We start from the raw sequence: 24,554 nt of genomic DNA, 5'->3' as shown, positions 1-24,554 counted from the left end.
CAACCACAACGACCAGAGCAGGACCTGGGGTCAGCGGGGAAAACTGCTTGACATCGGTGACCTCACAGCAGCACTAAAAAGCACAAAACGTGGCTCTGCCCGGGGCACACAATTCTGCCGGGCACGTACTGCTGCACCACCGTATGTGAGGCACCCAGAGATTGGGGGAAGGGGTCCAGGTCTAAGCCATTCCACGCCAATCTCCAATTACATACACTCCGTGGAAGAATTAGCTAGAACCATTGTTTTCTATAGGAGGCTGCGGTGGGTTAGGGTTAGAGGCGCAGAGTTCTATTCCCATAGCTGTTACATATCCCCCTTCATTGTAATCTTCCCTGTGATAAGAGGATTGCAACCCCCACCCAGTGTACACATCACAAAGGTCGGCCTATTGTTAGAGCTGTGCGCGGGCATCTTAGGGCTGTTTCCAGATTACCAGACGTGGAACCTGGAGTACTGGAAGCTAAGAACAGACAACTGATAAAGTGGAGACCTCCGGAGGCCGCTATCCTTCAGTAGAGGCCGCCACTTCCTCTCCTTTCCCTGTCCACAGTTTACAACTGTACATGGTTATACCCAACAGGCCTACAGTCCCTTCTGAGGTCCACGGGGTTGGTACCAAGTTTCCATCCTGAACAGAAAAAAAATTTGATCCGAGAGCATGGCTGCCATCTGCCCCCCCTCCGTATAACAGGGCGAGGCACATAAAGCACGCTCACAACTGCTGATAGCTCCTTCCTCTCCACAGTTATTTCTGGGAGCAGGGCTGCCATCTGCCCCCCCTCCGTATAACAGGACGAGGCACATAAAGCACGCTCACAACTGCCGGCAGCTCCTTCCTCTCCACAGGTATTTCTGGGAGCAGGGCTGCCATCTGCCCCCCCTCCGTATAACAGGGCGAGGCACATAAAGCACGCTCACAACTGCTGATAGCTCCTTCCTCTCCACAGGTATTGCTGGGAGCAGGGCTGCCACCTGCCTGACCTCCGTATAACAGGACGAGGCACATAAAGCACGCTCACAACTGCCGGCAGCTCCTTCATCTCCACAGTTATTTCTGGGAGCATGGCTGCCATCTGCCTCCCCTCCGTATAACAGGGCGAGGCACATAAAGCACGCTCACAACTGCTGATAGCTCCTTCCTCTCCACAGTTATTTCTGGGAGCAGGGCTGCCACCTGCCTCCCCTCCGTATAACAGGGCGAGGCACATAAAGCACGCTCACAACTGCTGGCAGCTCCTTCCCCTCCACAGGTATTTCTGGGAGCAGGGCTGCCATCTGCCTCCCCTCCGTACAACAGGACGAGGCACATAAAGCACGCTCACAACTGCTGATAGCTCCTTCCTCTCCACAGTTATTTCTGGGAGCAGGGCTGCCATCTGCCCCCCCTCCGTATAACAGGGCGAGGCACATAAAGCACGCTCACAACTGCTGATAGCTCCTTCCTCTCCACAGGTATTTCTGGGAGCAGGGCTGCCATCTGCCCCCCCTCCGTATAACAGGACGAGGCACATAAAGCACGCTCACAACTGCCGGCAGCTCCTTCCTCTCCACAGGTATTTCTGGGAGCAGGGCTGCCATCTGCCCCCCCCTCCGTATAACAGGGCGAGGCACATAAAGCACGCTCACAACTGCTGATAGCTCCTTCCTCTCCACAGGTATTGCTGGGAGCAGGGCTGCCACCTGCCTGACCTCCGTATAACAGGACGAGGCACATAAAGCACGCTCACAACTGCCGTCAGCTCCTTCATCTCCACAGTTATTTCTGGGAGCATGGCTGCCATCTGCCTCCCCTCCGTATAACAGGTCGAGGCACATAAAGCACGCTCACAACTGCTGATAGCTCCTTCCTCTCCACAGTTATTTCTGGGAGCAGGGCTGCCATCTGCCCCCCCTCCGTATAACAGGGCGAGGCACATAAAGCACGCTCACAACTGCTGATAGCTCCTTCCTCTCCACAGGTATTTCTGGGAGCAGGGCTGCCATCTGCCCCCCTCCGTATAACAGGACGAGGCACATAAAGCGCGCTCACAACTGCCGGCAGCTCCTTCCTCTCCACAGTTATTTCTGGGAGCAGGGCTGCCATCTGCCCCCCCTCCGTATAACAGGGCGAGGCACATAAAGCACGCTCACAACTGCCGGCAGCTCCTTCCTCTCCACAGTTATTTCTGGGAGCATGGCTGCCATCTGCCCCCCCTCCGTATAACAGGGCGAGGCACATAAAGCACGCTCACAACTGCCGGCAGCTCCTTCCTCTCCACAGGTATTTCTGGGAGCAGGGCTGCCATCTGCCTCCCCTCCGTATAACAGGGCGAGGCACATAAAGCACGCTCACAACTGCCGGCAGCTCCTTCCTCTCCACAGGTATTTCTGGGAGCAGGGCTGCCATCTGCCCCCCCCTCCGTATAACAGGGCGAGGCACATAAAGCACGCTCACAACTGCTGATAGCTCCTTCCTCTCCACAGTTATTTCTGGGAGCAGGGCTGCCATCTGCCTCCCCTCCGTATAACAGGGCGAGGCACATAAAGCGCGCTCACAACTGCCGGCAGCTCCTTCATCTCCACAGTTATTTCTGGGAGCAGGGCTGCCATCTGCCCCCCCTCCGTATAACAGGGCGAGGCACATAAAGCACGCTCACAACTGCCGGCAGCTCCTTCCTCTCCACAGTTATTTCTGGGAGCAGGGCTGCCATCTGCCCCCCCTCCGTATAACAGGACGAGGCACATAAAGCACGCTCACAACTGCTGATAGCTCCTTCCTCTCCACAGTTATTTCTGGGAGCAGGGCTGCCATCTGCCCCCCCTCCGTATAACAGGGCGAGGCACATAAAGCACGCTCACAACTGCTGATAGCTCCTTCCTCTCCACAGTTATTTCTGGGAGCATGGCTGCCATCTGCCTCCCCTCCGTATAACAGGACGAGGCACATAAAGCACGCTCACAACTGCTGACAGCTCCTTCCTCTCCACAGGTATTTCTGGGAGCAGGGCTGCCATCTGCCTCCCCTCCGTATAACAGGACGAGGCACATAAAGCACGCTCACAACTGCTGATAGCTCCTTCCTCTCCACAGTTATTTCTGGGAGCAGGGCTGCCATCTGCCCCCCCTCCGTATAACAGGGCGAGGCACATAAAGCACGCTCACAACTGCTGATAGCTCCTTCCTCTCCACAGTTATTTCTGGGAGCATGGCTGCCATCTGCCTCCCCTCCGTATAACAGGACGAGGCACATAAAGCACGCTCACAACTGCTGACAGCTCCTTCCTCTCCACAGGTATTTCTGGGAGCATGGCTGCCATCTGCCTCCCCTCCGTATAACAGGACGAGGCACATAAAGCACGCTCACAACTGCCGGCAGCTCCTTCCTCTCCACAGTTATTTCCGGGAGCATGGCTGCCATCTGCCCCCCCTCCGTATAACAGGGCGAGGCACATAAAGCACGCTCACAACTGCCGGCAGCTCCTTCCTCTCCACAGTTATTTCTGGGAGCAGGGCTGCCATCTGCCCCCCCCTCCGTATAACAGGGCGAGGCACATAAAGCGCGCTCACAACTGCTGATAGCTCCTTCCTCTCCACAGTTATTTCTGGGAGCATGGCTGCCATCTGCCCCCCCTCCGTATAACAGGGCGAGGCACATAAAGCACGCTCACAACTGCCGGCAGCTCCTTCCTCTCCACAGTTATTTCTGGGAGCAGGGCTGCCATCTGCCCCCCCTCCGTATAACAGGACGAGGCACATAAAGCACGCTCACAACTGCCGGCAGCTCCTTCATCTCCACAGTTATTTCTGGGAGCAGGGCTGCCATCTGCCCCCCCTCCGTATAACAGGACGAGGCACATAAAGCGCGCTCACAACTGCTGATAGCTCCTTCCTCTCCACAGTTATTTCTGGGAGCACGGCTGCCATCTGCCTCCCCTCCGTATAACAGGACGAGGCACATAAAGCGCGCTCACAACTGCTGATAGCTCCTTCCTCTCCACAGTTATTTCTGGGAGCAGGGCTGCCATCTGCCCCCCCCCTCCGTATAACAGGGCGAGGCACATAAAGCGCGCTCACAACTGCTGATAGCTCCTTCCTCTCCACAGTTATTTCTGGGAGCAGGGCTGCCATCTGCCTCCCCTCCGTATAACAGGGCGAGGCACATAAAGCACGCTCACAACTGCCGGCAGCTCCTTCATCTCCACAGTTATTTCTGGGAGCAGGGCTGCCATCTGCCCCCCCTCCGTATAACAGGACGAGGCACATAAAGCGCGCTCACAACTGCTGATAGCTCCTTCCTCTCCACAGTTATTTCTGGGAGCACGGCTGCCATCTGCCTCCCCTCCGTATAACAGGACGAGGCACATAAAGCGCGCTCACAACTGCTGATAGCTCCTTCCTCTCCACAGGTATTTCTGGGAGCATGGCTGCCATCTGCCCCCCCTCCGTATAACAGGGCGAGGCACATAAAGCACGCTCACAACTGCCGGCAGCTCCTTCATCTCCACAGTTATTTCTGGGAGCAGGGCTGCCATCTGCCCCCCCTCCGTATAACAGGACGAGGCACATAAAGCGCGCTCACAACTGCTGATAGCTCCTTCCTCTCCACAGTTATTTCTGGGAGCACGGCTGCCATCTGCCTCCCCTCCGTATAACAGGACGAGGCACATAAAGCACGCTCACAACTGCCGGCAGCTCCTTCCTCTCCACAGTTATTTCTGGGAGCAGGGCTGCCATCTGCCCCCCCCCTCCGTATAACAGGGCGAGGCACATAAAGCGCGCTCACAACTGCTGATAGCTCCTTCCTCTCCACAGTTATTTCTGGGAGCAGGGCTGCCATCTGCCCCCCCTCCGTATAACAGGGCGAGGCACATAAAGCACGCTCACAACTGCTGATAGCTCCTTCCTCTCCACAGGTATTTCTGGGAGCAGGGCTGCCATCTGCCCCCCCTCCGTATAACAGGGCGAGGCACATAAAGCACGCTCACAACTGCCGGCAGCTCCTTCCTCTCCACAGTTATTTCTGGGAGCAGGGCTGCCATCTGCCCCCCCTCCGTATAACAGGACGAGGCACATAAAGCGCGCTCACAACTGCCGGCAGCTCCTTCCTCTCCACAGTTATTTCTGGGAGCAGGGCTGCCATCTGCCCCCCCTCCGTATAACAGGGCGAGGCACATAAAGCGCGCTCACAACTGCCGGCAGCTCCTTCCTCTCCACAGTTATTTCTGGGAGCAGGGCTGCCATCTGCCCCCCCTCCGTATAACAGGACGAGGCACATAAAGCGCGCTCACAACTGCCGGCAGCTCCTTCCTCTCCAGTTATTTCTGGGAGCATGGCTGCCATCTGCCCCCCCTCCGTATAACAGGGCGAGGCACATAAAGCACGCTCACAACTGCTGATAGCTCCTTCCTCTCCACAGTTATTTCTGGGAGCAGGGCTGCCATCTGCCTCCCCTCCGTATAACAGGACGAGGCACATAAAGCACGCTCACAACTGCTGATAGCTCCTTCCTCTCCACAGTTATTTCTGGGAGCAGGGCTGCCATCTGCCCCCCCTCCGTATAACAGGGCGAGGCACATAAAGCACGCTCACAACTGCTGATAGCTCCTTCATCTCCACAGTTATTTCTGGGAGCAGGGCTGCCATCTGCCTCCCCTCCGTATAACAGGACGAGGCACATAAAGCACGCTCACAACTGCCGGCAGCTCCTTCCTCTCCAGTTATTTCTGGGAGCAGGGCTGCCATCTGCCTCCCCTCCGTATAACAGGGCGAGGCACATAAAGCACGCTCACAACTGCTGATAGCTCCTTCCTCTCCACAGTTATTTCTGGGAGCAGGGCTGCCATCTGCCTCCCCTCCGTATAACAGGGCGAGGCACATAAAGCACGCTCACAACTGCTGATAGCTCCTTCCTCTCCACAGTTATTTCTGGGAGCAGGGCTGCCATCTGCCCCCCCTCCGTATAACAGGGCGAGGCACATAAAGCGCGCTCACAACTGCCGGCAGCTCCTTCCTCTCCACAGTTATTTCTGGGAGCATGGCTGCCATCTGCCTCCCCTCCGTATAACAGGGCGAGGCACATAAAGCACGCTCACAACTGCCGGCAGCTCCTTCCTCTCCACAGGTATTTCTGGGAGCAGGGCTGCCATCTGCCCCCCCTCCGTATAACAGGGCGAGGCACATAAAGCACGCTCACAACTGCTGATAGCTCCTTCCTCTCCACAGTTATTTCTGGGAGCATGGCTGCCATCTGCCTCCCCTCCGTATAACAGGGCGAGGCACATAAAGCACGCTCACAACTGCCGGCAGCTCCTTCATCTCCACAGTTATTTCTGGGAGCAGGGCTGCCATCTGCCCCCCCTCCGTATAACAGGACGAGGCACATAAAGCACGCTCACAACTGCTGATAGCTCCTTCCTCTCCACAGTTATTTCTGGGAGCATGGCTGCCATCTGCCCCCCCTCCGTATAACAGGGCGAGGCACATAAAGCACGCTCACAACTGCCGGCAGCTCCTTCATCTCCACAGTTATTTCTGGGAGCATGGCTGCCATCTGCCTCCCCTCCGTATAACAGGGCGAGGCACATAAAGCATGCTCACAACTGCTGATAGCTCCTTCATCTCCACAGTTATTTCTGGGAGCAGGGCTGCCATCTGCCCCCCCTCCGTATAACAGGACGAGGCACATAAAGCACGCTCACAACTGCTGATAGCTCCTTCCTCTCCACAGGTATTTCCGGGAGCAGGGCTGCCATCTGCCCCCCCTCCGTATAACAGGACGAGGCACATAAAGCACGCTCACAACTGCTGATAGCTCCTTCCTCTCCACAGTTATTTCCGGGAGCAGGGCTGCCATCTGCCTCCCCTCCGTATAACAGGACGAGGCACATAAAGCACGCTCACAACTGCTGATAGCTCCTTCCTCTCCACAGTTATTTCCGGGAGCATGGCTGCCATCTGCACCCCCTCCGTATAACAGGGCGAGGCACATAAAGCACGCTCACAACTGCCGGCAGCTCCTTCCTCTCCACAGTTATTTCCGGGAGCATGGCTGCCATCTGCACCCCCTCCGTATAACAGGGCGAGGCACATAAAGCACGCTCACAACTGCCGGCAGCTCCTTCCTCTCCACAGTTATTTCTGGGAGCATGGCTGCCATCTGCCTCCCCTCCGTATAACAGGGCGAGGCACATAAAGCACGCTCACAACTGCCGGCAGCTCCTTCCTCTCCACAGTTATTTCTGGGAGCATGGCTGCCATCTGCCTCCCCTCCGTATAACAGGGCGAGGCACATAAAGCACGCTCACAACTGCCGGCAGCTCCTTCCTCTCCACAGTTATTTCCAGGAGCAGGGCTGCCATCTGCCCCCCCCTCCGTATAACAGGGCGAGGCACATAAAGCACGCTCACAACTGCCGGCAGCTCCTTCCTCTCCACAGTTATTTCTGGGAGCAGGGCTGCCATCTGCCTCCCCTCCGTATAACAGGGCGAGGCACATAAAGCACGCTCACAACTGCCGGCAGCTCCTTCCTCTCCACAGTTATTTCTGGGAGCAGGGCTGCCATCTGCCCCCCCTCCGTATAACAGGGCGAGGCACATAAAGCACGCTCACAACTGCTGATAGCTCCTTCCTCTCCACAGGTATTTCTGGGAGCAGGGCTGCCATCTGCCCCCCCCTCCGTATAACAGGACGAGGCACATAAAGCACGCTCACAACTGCTGATAGCTCCTTCCTCTCCACAGTTATTTCTGGGAGCAGGGCTGCCATCTGCCCCCCCTCCGTATAACAGGGCGAGGCACATAAAGCACGCTCACAACTGCCGGCAGCTCCTTCCTCTCCACAGTTATTTCTGGGAGCAGGGCTGCCATCTGCCTCCCCTCCGTATAACAGGGCGAGGCACATAAAGCACGCTCACAACTGCCGGCAGCTCCTTCCTCTCCACAGTTATTTCTGGGAGCAGGGCTGCCATCTGCCCCCCCTCCGTATAACAGGGCGAGGCACATAAAGCACGCTCACAACTGCTGATAGCTCCTTCCTCTCCACAGTTATTTCTGGGAGCAGGGCTGCCATCTGCCTCCCCTCCGTATAATAGGGCGAGGCACATAAAGCGCGCTCACAACTGCTGATAGCTCCTTCCTCTCCACAGTTATTTCTGGGAGCAGGGCTGCCATCTGCACCTTGGGGATTTCGGCTTTCGCAAAGAGGTAGAGGGTCTCAAGGCTCCCAAATACCTCCCGCAATGGTGCAAAGGGGTTAACCTGCCATAATTGTGGACACGTGGGACATTTTGCCCAGGAATGTTGGGACTCAAACCGTCCTCGTTCCCAACCTGTGAACACGGTGTTGCAATGGGGCTAGAATGCACAGCGAGAGGATTCCACTACTCCGGCCAGAGGAGGTTAAAAGGCATGTGTGGTACAATGACAAGTATCCCAGACTAGGTGGGACGCCTCACCCACCATAAACCAGCTTATGCAGCCGGACTGGGTAGAGTGTGTGGAAGCGGTGGGGCTACGCGACTCAGGATCCTTGGTCACATTGATCAAAGACCATCTATTACTGGAGAAATGTATTGTTCCCTCCGGCCGTATGTTAGTCAACGTGGCCGGAGGAGAATCTCTGAACATTCGAAGAGCCCGACTACATTTAGACTGGGGTCACAGTCACGGGCTGGTGGGTGTAGTAGTGCGGCACCTGCAGGTGGACGTGCTGCTGGGAAACAACTTAGGAGCAGGGTTGGTGTGCCACTGGGCAAATGTCATAACCCAAAGCCAGGTTCCCACTATGTCAGCTGAGAGGGAAGATAACGGGCCCACCAGGACTACCCCCTGCCAGTGGTAATACCCAAAACACAATGCCTGTTATTGTGACAGAAACTGACCTGGGGGAGGTAAACAGCATCAGGGAGGAGGCACGGGGAGAGCCATCGCTAGGGGGGCTGAGGCGTGCAGCAGCCAAAGAGGGAACCTAAAACCTGTTGGTCTGCACATACTTAGAGGCGGAGGGGGGTGAGGGGTTTGGGAAGAGGCTCTGCCACAACGCCACCTACAGAGAGGTGCTGCAGGCTTCTCCTATTAAACTCTTATATGTCAGGCAGCCTCGGGGCCTGCTGGACTTGGTGTGAGAACACTGGGAAGATCGGTCTGACTCTGCTGGTGTACCAGTGCTTCGCTACGCGATTACGAGAGAGGATACAACACCTTGGGTGGTACAAGGGTTACTATGATAGGGGCACTCAGTCCAGAGAGTTTCATGGAGGCCATGACAAGTTACAGGCCAACTTTAAGAGATCACCTCGCCCCAGCACAATCCAGTCAACTACGGGGGTATGAGACCAGTATGTGAGCTCTTCTCTAACCACTCTGGCGGAGCATCGGGTGGACTCTGGGACAGCAAGGCCAATTCGGCAGCTGCTGGATCGAGTGTCACCCGAGGTTCAGCAGATGATTTGGAAGGAAGTGAAGGAAATGTTAGAATTGGGGGTGGCGATCCCCTCATGCAGTGGCTGGGCAGCCAGAGAAGTCCTGAAAAAGGACCGAGGACAAGGTTCTGCATGGACTACTGGAGACTGAACAAGGTAACCATAACCGATGCATGCCCTCAGTAAATGACCTGTTAGACCAGATCAGGGGAGCGATACTCGTGTAAGGGCTATTGGCAGATCCCCTTGACACCCGAGGCCCAGGAGGGTTCAGCTTTCATCACCCCCTTTGGTCGGTTCCAATTTACAGCGATGCGATTCAGGATGAAGCATGCGGCAGCCACCTTTCAGGGAGCATGTCATGCTTGCAGGCCGTCAGGAGTTCTCCCAGGGTTATCTGGACGATATTGCCATATTCAGTAAGACCAGAGAGGAGCACCTGCTGCATGCAAGGGAGAGACCATTTGGACAAATGCCAGATGGGGATTGCTGAGGTCCAGAACCTGGGACACTGGGTAGGGGAGGTATGATGAAACCGGACTGTAGAATAGACCGACAAATGCGAATGGTGGAACGGTTAGACTGGGAGTACGCCACCCTACAGAAAGAGTGCCTGCCTATTGTCTGGGCACTATGTGTATGGGCAGGAATTCGCTATAGTAACGGAGCCGGCTACATCGGGTAGCGGGGGAGAGCGGGCAATTAGTGTCTCACATGTAGTCTCTGGTGAGGGGCTCAGTCTTACGTACAGTTAACATTGGGTGGGGGGTGTTCCCAGGGGGACATGCTCAGACCTGGGGGCGGCATTGGGGTACTTTTGACACTGACCAGGCGATGAGGGTGGTTGCTGGTTGAAGTGGGATCCATGCGCTTCGGTTGTGGTGTCTGTTGTGTGGATAAGCATCGGCTGTGACTGCAAAAAATACCGGCAAGTGATACTAAAGCTGTGGACCAACCTAAAACGTTGGGCTAAAGCCTGGTATGGGGCAGTGGAACTACAGGTCCCAGCTGGGGACATCGTGGACTGGGTCTCGGAGCGTCCAGGGGTGCAGCTTATCTGGGCCATCTATCACCATTTGCTGAATAAAGACAGTTGCATCGTTATCCTGCCTAGGTGATTAATACGACCCCCCAACCGCAGATCTTCGCAGACCCTAAAGAGATTAGAGGTGAAAGCCAAAGTCAAGGTGCATCACTGTCAGATCGCACCATCCATCTCAGCCAAAGCGGAATGTCCTTTGGACAAACGAGACAAAACTGCAGCTTTTTGGCAAGTCGCATCAGCTCTATGTTCACAGAAAGAATGTTGTACCTACTGTGAGACATGGAGGAGGCTGGGGAAGTTCTGGGGCTGCGTTGATGCATCTGTGCAGAGTACAAAGAAATGTCAAGGCTAGCGAGACATTTTGGAGCGAAATGTGCTGCCCAGTGTCAGAAAGGTCATGGGTCCTCCAACAGGATAATGACCCAAAACACAACTAAAAACATCCAAGAATGGCTGAGAACAAAGCATTGGACTATTCTGAAGGGATCTTCTATAAACCCTGATCAAAATCCTACAGAACATCGGTGGAAGGAGCTGAAACCTGACGAGGAGTGGCCAAAATACCTGTGGATAAGTGCAGAAGACTCATTGAGAGTGGCGACATCACTTGATTGCCTCAAAAGGCTTTGCAACAAAATATTAACTTAAAGGGACACTGACAGGGCCAATAAGCATATTGAGGCCTATATATGGCAGTACAGGTCTTATAATGGGTATTACAATCATCTAAGTACCCCCCCTGTCCACATTATACAAACAGTAAACTTACGTTTTATAACCTGCTCCAACGGTCTGCAATCTGCCCAAGGGGCGGCGTTTCACCTCTCTTGCGCCCAGCCAGCCTCCCCCAACTGCCGCTTTGAAGCGCCGCCCAGCTCATCAATATTCACTTCGCTGGGCGGCGCTTACTGTCCCCGACTTCACAAGATCCGGCGCATGCGCAGGGCACTGTTCAGCGCAGCGCTTCAGAGCAGGGACCGCAGAAGCTGCCCAGCAAACTGAATATTCATGAGCTGGGCGGCGCTTCAAAGCGGCAGTTGGGGGAGGCTGGCTGGGCGCAAGAGAGGTGAAACGCCGCCCCTTGGGCAGATTGCAGACCGTTGGAGCAGGTTATAAAACGTAAGTTTACTGTATGTATAATGTGGACGGGGGGGACACTTATATGATTGTAATACCCATTATAAGACCTGTACTGCCATATATAGGCCTCAATATGCTTATTGGCCCTGTCAGTGTCCCTTTACGCTGGGTTCACACCTGAGCGTTCTGAAACGAGCGCTCTGTATGCGCGATTGTACGGGCGTTTACAATCGCGCATACAGAGACAGGCATGCGCACATTGTCGCGCGTTCCCGAATATCTATGTGCGGGAACGCGCGACAAACGCCCAAATAAAAGCTCAAGCACTTGTTTGAGCGTCGGGCGTTTTACAGCGCGATCGTACGCGCTGTAAAATGCCCAGGTGAGAACCATTCCCATAGGGAATCATTGGTTCTTGCCTGTTGTGCGTTTTACAGCGCGTAGGAACGCGCTGTAAAACGCTCAGGTGTGAACCCAGCCTTAAGGATATCATAATTTGTGTCCAGTCCATTAGTCTGTTGTATAAATTATTCTGTTCAACCACAATTCAAAAGCAACGTCTAACCCAATGCACAAGCAGCTCTTCATTGGCTTCGGCTGAGGTTGGCCACCTGTCCCCCACAGGGCCTTATGGGGACCCTTCTCTTATGGAGAGGGCTTTCAATAGACCCTTATCCTTGTGCACTCGTGTGCCATGCTGCACTTTTTATTTAGAGGGGCGCAAAAAGTCACGTTCCTCAGGCTTTCAATAAAAAAATTATACTATATAACTGTAGATGACATGGAGCACGCTTACAACAGTTCTTCCGGGGCAGGGATGTGATCAGGCGAGTTTCACAGGGTCATCATAGCCCTGCACCAGAAATTACCGAGGCGTAGGAGAGCCGTGAGCTCTTCTGAGCATGGAGTGATGGTCTCATGGGGTTGGTTCCAGCTACTCCACCACAGTACACTCACCTCCAGCTTCTCACTGAAGTCCTCACTGTAAGGAACAAATCTGCTGTCAGCATCTCCTTTGTAGAACCAAGAGCAGCGTCTGACCTCAGAGTCTTCTTCCTCCCAGTACACGGCCTTCATCTCCCGGTCATACAGGTAGACATCATAGCGGCCCCCTGCTGTACGTACTACAACGCTCTCAGGGTCTGGCTGAACTGAACAAGAGAAAAGCTGAGCATCACAAACAGACAGAAGAATCCTACCCCAGCCCAGTAGTCCTCCGCAGGGAGCCCCCTCATAGCAACTCCCCCCATTACCAGAGTTGTAGACTTCTTCCAGGTTGGCAGAATCATAATTGCTGAAGGGCAGCCAAATCTCCCGACCTTCCACAAGCCTGCAGAAGAACCAGTGGGGCTGGACAGGCTCATACAGGTTGGGCATGAAGGGCACGGGGTCCGACACTGGAGGAGCTGCAGGTCTGACATTCGAATAGGACTGCACCATTTGTGCTGGCATAAACGTAGATGCTACCGGGGGCTGCAAGACAAAACACACAATCAATGCAAGATCCAGACACATGAACGAAAAGGGTTAACAGAACCACCCTGCCAGACGACTCAGCGCGAAGGTGTCGCACATCTGCCCGTTATTCCTCTACAGAATAGTGACGCACAGAGGCGGACACCTCCGCCCCATACACCTTCCATTACTTGGCTTGTGTCCCATATGCAAGACGGGTATAAAGATTTCTTCAAGAATCTTATGGCAGGTTATGGGTTAATGGCGTTATCTTTGAGATATGGGAAAGCAGCAAATAGTGCAGGTATTACATGAACTGGAGAAGATGCGTCACTGCTGGCGCCCAACATTAAAGTGGAACTCTCATGGTATTTGTGTAATGTGTGGGGGCAGTGATCCAATTACTGAAATCGCTGTAAAGTGGCTCAATCACTGAGATACCCCCACCGCACCGAGCCTAGCAGCATCCCCAGACTGAACGGAGACCGTGGCGCTCTCGAGGCAAGTCTATGAGCCAAGCAACGTGCAGCCTCCTGGACTGATAATGACATTTCTGGAGGTCCCCCCACACGACATAACTAATGAACACGGGCAGGTAAAGGCAGAGGAAACTTACGGGAGGTAGGGAGGCTGAAGAACTGTGGTACAATGGAGGAGGCCCCGATGCCACCTGGAAGGCCTGGCTGGTGTGGCCCACTGTGGTATCCTGCTGCAGCTGTGGAGGAGTCAGGTAAGGATTGGCCCGGCTGCTCTGTATGTTATGGCGGTAAGGGTTATAGCTTGCCTGAGAAGAGACGGGAGGCGGTGGTGCCAGGTTCACGCCTGGAGGAGGGCATATCTGTGTGTTTGGAGGGAAAACCCCAGCGGAGTCACTGGAAACTGACGGAGGATTGGTGGGAAATGGAGATGAGGTCCTGGGTGGAGTCACGATGTTCTGTCCATTCTGGACTGCAGGAGGCAGCGGCACAGACACCGGGGTCTTAGGGAAAGCATTAGCACCTGGCAACTGAGAAGCTGTGGTGACCAAGGGTTGCCCTATGCTGGCAAATGGGTCACTGCTGGTGGTGAGACTTGAGGTTTGGGAAAAGTAGCTGAAGGTTTGTGGAGGGTTAACAGTACTAGCAGTCTGCCCCAGAAAGCTGTCCTCCTCTCCAACCTCCGCCGACTCATCTGTAGGAGAGAGAAACCAGAGATCAGCAGCGACCACCGCACAGGAACAGCTCTGCCTGCCTCACCGACAGCGGGAAACCCCAGCACATCCAGGAGCACCGCTCAGCAGCGACCACTGCACAGGAACAGCTCTGCCTGCCTCACCGACAGCGGGAAACCCCAGCACATCCAGGGGCACTGCTCAGCAGCGACCACCGCACAGGAACAGCTATGCCTGCCTCACCGACAGCGGGAAACCCCAGCACATCCAGGAGCACCGCACAGGAACAGCTCTGCCTGCCTCACCGACAGCGGGAAACCCCAGCACATCCAGGAGCACCGCTCAGCAGCGACCACCGCACAGGAACAGCTCTGCCTGCCTCACCGACAGCGGGAAACCCCAGCACATCCAGGAGCACCGCTCAGCAGCCGACCACCACACAGGAACAGCTCTGCCTGCCTCACCGACAGCGGGAAACCCCAGCACATCCAGGAGCACCGCTCAGCAGCGACCACCGCACAGGAACAGCTCTGCCTGCCTCACCGACAGCGGGAAACCCCAGCACATCCAGGGGCACTGCTCAGCAGCGACCACCACACAGGAACAGCTCTGCCTGCCTCACCGACAGCGGGAAACCCCAGCACATCCAGGAGCACCGCTCAGCAGCGACCACCGCACAGGAACAGCTCTGCCTGCCTCACCGACAACGGGAAACCCCAGCACATCCAGGAGCACCGCTCAGCAGCGACCACCGCACAGGAACAGCTCTGCCTGCCTCACCGACAACGGGAAACCCCAGCACATCCAGGAGCACCGCTCAGCAGCGACCACTGCACAGGAACAGCTCTGCCTGCCTCACCGACAGCGGGAAACCCCAGCACATCCAGGGGCACCGCTCAACAGCAGCGACCACCACACAGGAACAGCTCTGCCTGCCTCACCGACAGCGGGAAACCCCAGCACATCCAGGGGCACCGCTCAGCAGCGACCACCGCACAGGAACAGCTCTGCCTGCCTCACCGACAGCGGGGAAACCCCAGCACATCCAGGGGGCACCGCTCAGCAGCGACCACCGCACAGGAACAGCTCTGCCTGCCTCACCGACAGCAGGAAACCCCAGCACATCCAGGGGCACCGCTCACCGCACAGGAACAGCTCTGCCTGCCTCACTGACAGCGGGAAACCCCAGCACATCCAGGGGCACCGCTCAGCAGCGACCACCGCACAGGAACAGCTCTGCCTGCCTCACTGACAGCAGGAAACCCCAGCACATCCAAGGGCACCGCTCAGCAGCGACCACCGCACAGGAACAGCTCTGCCTGCCTCACTGACAGCGGGAAACCCCAGCACATCCAGGGGCACCGCTCAGCAGCGACCACCGCACAGGAACAGCTCTGCCTGCCTCACTGACAGCAGGAAACCCCAGCACATCCAAGGGCACCGCTCAGCAGCGACCACCGCACAGGAACAGCTCTGCCTGCCCACCAGGCCACCTCAAGCACTGCTAACCCCCCCCCTGGGGCCCCTGCCTCTAACCCTATGGTATTCACCACTGCCAACATAGGCCCTCTCCACTGGTCCCCCCACTGGAATCACTCCCCCATCGCCCCAACACCAGAAGCACTGCCGTCATCATCTCCGGCGGCGCACAGATGGGAATTGCTGCTCTCCGAGCCCGGGATATACTCACCAGAAGACAAGGGCCCGGGGCGGCTGACAGGGATGAAGGGCACGGAGAAGCTGAGCTCCGAGGGGGAGAATAGGAGGTTCCTGTTCGCCCCACTCGCCCTGTTTTCGGCCATGACTACTCAGAAACTCCACGTCCCCGAGCCGGAATTCAGCAGAATGACAGCGAATTGACCAATCACAGCGACTCCCATACCCCTTGTCCCGCCTTCCCAACAGCACCAGCCAATGAAAGACAGGAGCCGACCTCGGCTTGACGTTACTGATAGGTGCTTTCCTAGCCAATCAGATTCTTCCCCGCACTCATTTTCCCGCCCACACAGCGCAGCACCCAATCTGCTTCTAGATGACGTTCCATGTGATCGAAGACTTTAATGTCATGTGATAGCATACTGCCAACCGCAACATGGCGGCCTGTGCAGGTTCTTCCGCCGCTCTGGGAGACCACGCCTTTTTAGGATGACGACATTTTCCCGCCAAAGCCTCTGTAGGTTTCTAGTCTGAGAGTAACATGCTTCACTCCACCGAGATGAGCGCTGCCCCTGAGGCCCGGGACTGGATGGGCCGGCCGCTCAGTCTGGTGCAGGCCGTGTTCGGTAAGTGCAGCTGATGGTTCTCTGCCTGTATCTGAATGGAAATGTACTAGGTATGCTCCACCTGTGCCAGCGGGGGACTGGGGCGCTGTGCGTCTGCGCGCGGGGGACTGGGGCGCTGTGCGTCTGCGCGCGGGGGACTGGGGCGCTGTGCGTCTGCGCGCGGGGGACTGGGGCGCTGTGCGTCTGCGCGCGGGGGACTGGGGCGCTGTGCGTCTGCGCGCGGGGGGACTGGGGCGCTGTGCGCCTGCGCGAGGGGGACTGGGGCGCTGTGCGCCTGCGCGAGGGGGACTGGGGCGCTGTGCGCCTGCGCGAGGGGGACTGGGGCGCTGTGCGCCTGCGCGAGGGGGACTGGGGCGCTGTGCGCCTGCGCGAGGGGGACTGGGGCGCTGTGCGCCTGCGCGAGGGGGACTGGGGCGCTGTGCGCCTGCGCGAGGGGGACTGGGGCGCTGTGCGCCTGCGCGAGGGGGACTGGGGCGCTGTGCGCCTGCGCGAGGGGGACTGGGGCGCTGTGCGCCTGCGCGAGGGGGACTGGGGCGCTGTGCGCCTGCGCGAGGGGGACTGGGGCGCTGTGCGCCTGCGCGCGGGGGACTGGGGCGCTGTGCGCCTGCGCGCGGGGGACTGGGGCGCTGTGCGCCTGCGCGCGGGGGACTGGGGCGCTGTGCGCCTGCGCGCGGGGGACTGGGGCGCTGTGCGCCTGCGCGCGGGGGACTGGGGCGCTGTGCGCCTGCGCGCGGGGGACTGGGGCGCTGTGCGCGTGTCTGACTACACCTTAATATTAATATCTCTGCAGCTCAGAATGAGACGTCTCCAGATTGGGAGAAGAAGGTCACCGACTACTTCCACGAGAAGCTACAGAAGGAGCAGTGCAGCCGGGTGAGTTATCAGAAGGGCGGCTGATTAGGGCTCATCCACATGACCGTTTGTATTTTGGGGTCCGCTAAAAATACATATGACTTCCGTGTGCAAAATACAGAAGGTACACGGAACAGCTGCCTCGTAATAGAGCCGTCCGATCCTTGTCTGTAATGCGGACAGTAATACTACATGTTACATATATTATTATTATACACATTACACACAGAGATCTCTCATATATTCTATAGATCCATTATACACAGTGATCTCTCATATATTCTATAGATCCATTATACACAGTGATCTCTCATATATTCTATAGATACATTATACACAGTGATCTCTCATATATTCTATAGATACATTATACACAGTGATCTCTCATATATTCTATAGATCCATTATACACAGTGATCTCTCATATATTCTATAGATCCATTATACACAGTGATCTCTCATATATTCTATAGATCCATTATACACAGTGATCTCTCATATATTCTATAGATACATTATACACAGTGATCTCTCATATTCTATAGATACATTATACACAGTGATCTCTCATATATTCTATAGATACATTATACACAGTGATCTCTCATATATTCTATAGATCCATTATACACAGTGATCTCTCATATATTCTATAGATCCATTATACACAGTGATCTCTCATATATTCTATAGATTATACACAGTGATCTCTCATATATTCTATAGGTCCATTATACACAGTGATCTCTCCTATATTCTATAGATACATTATACACAGTGATCCCTCATATATTCTATAGATACATTATACACAGTGATCTCTCATATATTCTATAGATACATTACACACAGTGATCTCTCATATATTCTATAGATACATTATACACAGTGATCTCTCATATATTCTATAGATCCATTACACACAGTGATCTCTCATATATTCTATAGATCCATTATACACAGTGATCTCTCATATATTCTATAGATCCATTATACACAGTGATCTCTCATATATTCTATAGATCCATTACACACAGTGATCTCTCATATATTCTATAGATACATTATACACAGTGATCTCTCATATATTCTATAGATCCATTATACACAGTGATCTCTCATATATTCTATAGATCCATTACACACAGTGATCTCTCATATATTCTATAGATACATTATACACAGTGATCTCTCATATATTCTATAGATCCATTATACACACTGTGATCTCTCGTATATTCTATAGATACATTATACACAGTGATCTCTCATATATTCTATAGATCCATTATACACAGTGATCTCTCATATATTCTATAGATACATTATACACAGTGATCTCTCATATATTCTATAGATACATTATACACAGTGATCTCTCATATATTCTATAGATCCATTATACACAGTGATCTCTCCTATATTCTATAGATACATTATACACAGTGATCTCTTATATATTCTATAGATACATTATATACAGTGATCTCTCATATATTCTATAGATCCATTATACACAGTGATCTCTCATATATTCTATAGATCCATTATACACAGTGATCTCTCATATATTCTATAGATCCATTATACACAGTGATCTCTCATATATTCTATAGATCCATTATACACAGTGATCTCTCATATATTCTATAGATCCATTATACACAGTGATCTCTCATATATTCTATAGATCCATTATACACAGTGATCTCTCCTATATTCTATAGATACATTATACACAGTGATCCCTCATATATTCTATAGATACATTATACACAGTGATCTCTCATATATTCTATAGATACATTACACACAGTGATCTCTCATATATTCTATAGATCCATTATACACAGTGATCTCTCCTATATTCTATAGATACATTATACACAGTGATCTCTTATATATTCTATAGATCCATTATACACAGTGATCTCTCATATATTCTATAGATACATTATACACAGTGATCTCTCATATATTCTATAGATCCATTATACACAGTGATCTCTCATATATTCTATAGATACATTATACACAGTGATCTCTCATATATTCTATAGATACATTATACACAGTGATCTCTCATATATTCTATAGATCCATTACACACAGTGATCTCTCATATATTCTATAGATACATTATACACAGTGATCTCTCATATATTCTATAGATCATTATATACAGTGATCTCTCATATATTCTATAGATCCATTATACACAGTGATCTCTCATATATTCTATAGATACATTATACACAGTGATCCCTCATATATTCTATAGATACATTATACACAGTGATCTCTCATATATTCTATAGATCCATATACACAGTGGATCTCTCATATATTCTATAGATACATTATACACAGTGATCTCTCATATATTCTATAGATACATTATACACAGTGATCTCTCATATATTCTATAGATCCATTATACACAGTGATCTCTCATATATTCTATAGATACATTAATACACAGTGATCTCTCATATATTCTATAGATCCATTATACACAGTGATTCTCTCATATATTCTATAGATCCATTACACACAGTGATCTCTCATATATTCTATAGATCCATTATACACAGTGATCTCTCATATATTCTATAGATACATTACACACAGTGATCTCTCATATATTCTATGATACATTATACACAGTGATCTCTCATATTCTATAGATCCATTATACACAGTGATCTCTCATATATAGATACATTATACACAGTGATCTCTCATATATTCTATAGATACATTATACACAGTGATCTCTCATATATTCTATAGATCCATTATACACAGTGATCTCTCATATATTCTATAGATACATTATACACAGTGATCTCTCATATATTCTATAGATACATTATACACAGTGATCTCTCATATATTCTATAGATCCATTATACACAGTGATCTCTCATATATTCTATAGATCCATTATACACAGTGATCTCTCATATATTCTATAGATCCATATACACAGTGATCTCTCATATATTCTATAGATCCATTATACACCGTGATCTCTCATATATTCTATAGATCCATTATACACAGTGATCTCTCATATATTCTATAGATCCATTATACACAGTGATCTCTCATATATTCTATAGATACATTATACACAGTGATCTCTCATATATTCTATAGATACATTATACACAGTGATCTCTCATATATTCTATAGATACATTACACACAGTGATCTCTCATATATTCTATAGATACATTATACACAGTGATCTCTCATATATTCTGTAGATCATTATACACAGTGATCTCTTATATAATTCTATAGATACAATTATATACAGTGATCTCTCATATATTCTATAGATCCATTATACACAGTGATCTCTCATATATTCTATAGATCCATTATACACAGTGATCTCTCATATATTCTATAGATACATTATACACAGTGATCTCTCATATATTCTATAGATCCATTATACACAGTGATCTCTCATATATTCTATAGATACATTATACACAGTGATCTCTCATATATTCTATAGATACATTATACACAGTGATCTCTCATATATTCTATAGATACATTATACACAGTGATCTCTCATATATTCTATAGATACATTATACACAGTGATCTCTCATATATTCCTATAGATCCATTATCACACAGTGATCTCTCATATATTCTATAGATCCAGTATACACAGTGATCTCTCATATATTCTATAGATCCATTATACACAGTGATCTCTCATATATTCCTATAGATCCATTATACACAGTGATCTCTCATATATTCTATAGATACATTATACACAGTGATCTCATCATATATTCTATAGATACATTATACACAGTGATCTCTCATATATTCTATAGATCCATTATACACAGTGATCTCTCATATATTCTATAGATCCATTATACACAGTGATCTCTCATATATTCTATAGATACATTATACACAGTGATCTCTCATATATTCTATAGATCCATTATACACAGTGATCTCTCATATATTCTATAGATCCATTATACACACAGTGATCTCTCATATATTCTATAGATACATTATACACAGTGATCTCTCATATATTCTATAGATACATTATACACAGTGATCTCTCATATATTCTATAGATCCATTATACACAGTGATCTCTCATATATTCTATAGATACATTATACACAGTGATCTCTCATATATTCTATAGATACATTATACACAGTGATCTCTCATATATTCTATAGATCCATTACTACACAGTGATCTCTCATATATTCTATAGATACATTATACACAGTGATCTCTCATATATTCTATAGATACATTATACACAGTGATCTCTCATATATTCTATAGATCCATTATACACAGTGATCTCTCATATATTCTATAGATACATTATACACAGTGATCTCTCATATATTCTATAGATCCATTAACACAGTGATCTCTCATATATTCTATAGATACATTATACACAGTGATCTCTCATATATTCTATAGATACATTATACACAGTGATCTCTCATATTCTATAGATCCATTATACACAGTGATCTCTCATATATTCTATAGATCCTTATACACAGTGATCTCTCATATATTCTATAGATACATTAGACACAGTGATCTCTCATATATTCTATAGATCCATATACACACGTGATCTCTCATATATTCTATAGATACATTATACACAGTGATCTCTCATATATTCTATAGATACATTATACACAGTGATCTCTCATATATTCTATAGATACATTATACACAGTGATCTGCTCATATATTCTAGATACATTATACACAGTGATCTCTCATATATGCTAGAGATCCATTATACACGTGATCTCTCATATATTCTATGATACATTATACAAGTGATCTCTCGCATATATTCTATAGATCCATTATACACAGTGATCTCTCATATATTCTATAGATACAGTAGACACAGTGATCTCTCATATGATTCTATAGATACATTATACACAGTGATCTCTCATATATTCGATAGATACATTATACCAGTGATTCTCTCATAATATTCTATAGATCCATTATACACAGTGATCTCTCATATATTCTATAGATCCATTATACACAGTGATCTCTCATATATTCTATAGATCCATTATACACAGTGATCTCTCATATATTCTATAGATCCATTATACACAGTGATCTCTCATATATTCTATAGATCCATTATACACAGTGTCTCTCATATATTCTATAGATCCATTATACACAGTGATCTCTCATATATCTATAGATCCATTAGTACACGTGATGCTCCCTATATTCTATAGTACATATACACAGTGATCCTCATATATTCTATAGATACATATACACAGTGATCTCTCACTATATTCTATAGATACATTATACACAGTGATCTCTCATATATCTATAGATACCATTATACACAGTGATCTTCTCATATATTCTATAGATACATTACTACACAGTGATCTCTCATAGTATTCTATAGATACATTATACACAGTGATCTCTCCTATATTCTATAGATCCATTATACACAGTGATCTCTCATATATTCTATAGATCCATTATACACAGTGATCTCTCATATATTCTATAGATCCTTATACACCAGTGATCTCTCATATATTCTATAGATCCATTATACACAGTGATCTCTCATATATTCTATAGATATAGTCTATAGATACATTATACACAGTGATCTCTCATATATTCTATAGATACATTATACACAGTGATCTCTCATATATTCTATAGATACATTATACACAGTGATCTCTCTATATTCTATAGATCCATTATACACAGTGATCTCTCATATATTCTATAGATACATTATACACAGTGATCTCTCATATATTCTATAGATACATTATACACAGTGATCTCTCATATATTCTATAGATACATTATACACAGTGATCTCTCATATATTCTATAGATCCATTATACACAGTGATCTCTCATATATTCTATAGATCCTATATACACAGTGATCTCTCATATATTCTATAGATCCATTATACACCGTGACTCTCATATATTCTATAGATCCATTATACACAGTGATCTCTCCTATATTCTATAGATCCATTATACACAGTGATCTCTCATATATTCTATAGATACATTATACACAGTGATCTCTCATATATTCTATAGATACATTACACACAGTGATCTCTCATATATTCTATAGATACATTACACAGTGATCTCTCATATATTCTATAGATCCATTATACACAGTGATCCTCTCATATATTCTATAGATCATTATACACAGTGATCTCTCATATATTCTATAGATCCATTATACACAGTGATCTCTCATATATTCTATAGATCCATTATACACAGTGATCTCTCATATATTCTATAGATCCATTATACACAGTGATCTCTCATATATTCTATAGATCCATTATACACAGTGATCTCTCATATATTCTATAGATCCATTATACACAGTGATCTCTCTATATTCTATAGATCCATTATACACAGTGATCTCTCATATATTCTATAGATCCATTATACACAGTGATCTCTCATATATTCTATAGATCCATTATACACAGTGATCTCTCATATATTCTATAGATCCATTATACACAGTGATCTCTCATATATTCTATAGATACATTATACACAGTGATCTCTCATATATTCTATAGATACATTATACACAGTGATCTCTCATATATTCTATAGATCCATTATACACAGTGATCTCTCATATATTCTATAGATCCATTATACACAGTGATCTCTCATATATTCTATAGATCCATTATACACAGTGATCTCTCATATATTCTATAGATATTATACACAGTGATCTCTCATATATTCTATAGATCATTACACAGTGATCTCTCATATTTCTATAGATCATTATACACAGTGATCTCTCTATATTCTATAGATCCATTATACACAGTGATCTCTCATATATTCTATAGATACATTATACACAGTGATCTCTCATATATTCTATAGATCCATTACACAGTGATCTCTCAATATTCTATAGATACATTATACACAGTGATCTCTCAATATTCTATAGATCATTACACAGTGATCTCTCAATATTCTATAGATCATTATACACAGTGATCTCTCATATATTCTATAGATCCTTATACACAGTGATCTCTCAATATTCTATAGATCCATTATACACAGTGATCTCTCATATATTCTATAGATACATTATACACAGTGATCTCTCTATATTCTATAGATCATTATACACAGTGATCTCTCTATATTCT

The 24,554-nt window shown here is 48.7% G+C and overlaps 2 protein-coding genes across 3 annotated transcripts in view; one reads left to right on the top strand and one right to left on the bottom strand.

The window, feature by feature from the left end:
* The window catches only part of LOC122923322 (SEC23 interacting protein), a 60,549-nt gene extending 44,574 nt beyond the window's left edge, over nt 1-15,975 (bottom strand). Inside the window, exons 1-5 of one of the 2 annotated variants that reach the window (XM_044274107.1) lie at nt 15,821-15,975; nt 13,765-14,150; nt 13,597-13,695; nt 12,779-12,998; nt 12,483-12,676 (exon numbers count right to left, since the gene is read on the bottom strand). In XM_044274107.1, the coding sequence (XP_044130042.1) occupies nt 12,483-12,676; nt 12,779-12,998; nt 13,597-13,695; nt 13,765-14,150; nt 15,821-15,932 (1,011 nt within the window). In that variant the 5' untranslated portion in view covers nt 15,933-15,975. Of the gene's footprint in view, nt 1-12,482; nt 12,677-12,778; nt 12,999-13,596; nt 14,151-15,820 lie in introns of both variants that reach the window. The other variant, XM_044274106.1, reaches the window with a different exon arrangement.
* A 267-nt stretch (nt 15,976-16,242) lies between these two features.
* Nucleotides 16,243-24,554, top strand: part of LOC122923325 (minichromosome maintenance complex binding protein) — a 93,344-nt gene continuing 85,032 nt past the window's right edge. Inside the window, exons 1-2 of the mRNA XM_044274110.1 lie at nt 16,243-16,412; nt 17,203-17,285. Coding sequence (XP_044130045.1) covers nt 16,328-16,412; nt 17,203-17,285 — 168 coding nt within the window. The 5' untranslated portion in view covers nt 16,243-16,327. The remainder of the gene's footprint in view (nt 16,413-17,202; nt 17,286-24,554) is intronic.

The sequence above is a fragment of the Bufo gargarizans genome, unplaced genomic scaffold, assembly GCF_014858855.1.
Source record: "Bufo gargarizans isolate SCDJY-AF-19 unplaced genomic scaffold, ASM1485885v1 original_scaffold_1468_pilon, whole genome shotgun sequence".
NCBI classification, from domain to species: Eukaryota; Metazoa; Chordata; class Amphibia; order Anura; family Bufonidae; genus Bufo; species Bufo gargarizans.
The sequence above is the reverse complement of the archived record's forward strand: the minus strand, read 5'-3'. Positions and strand labels throughout refer to the sequence as shown.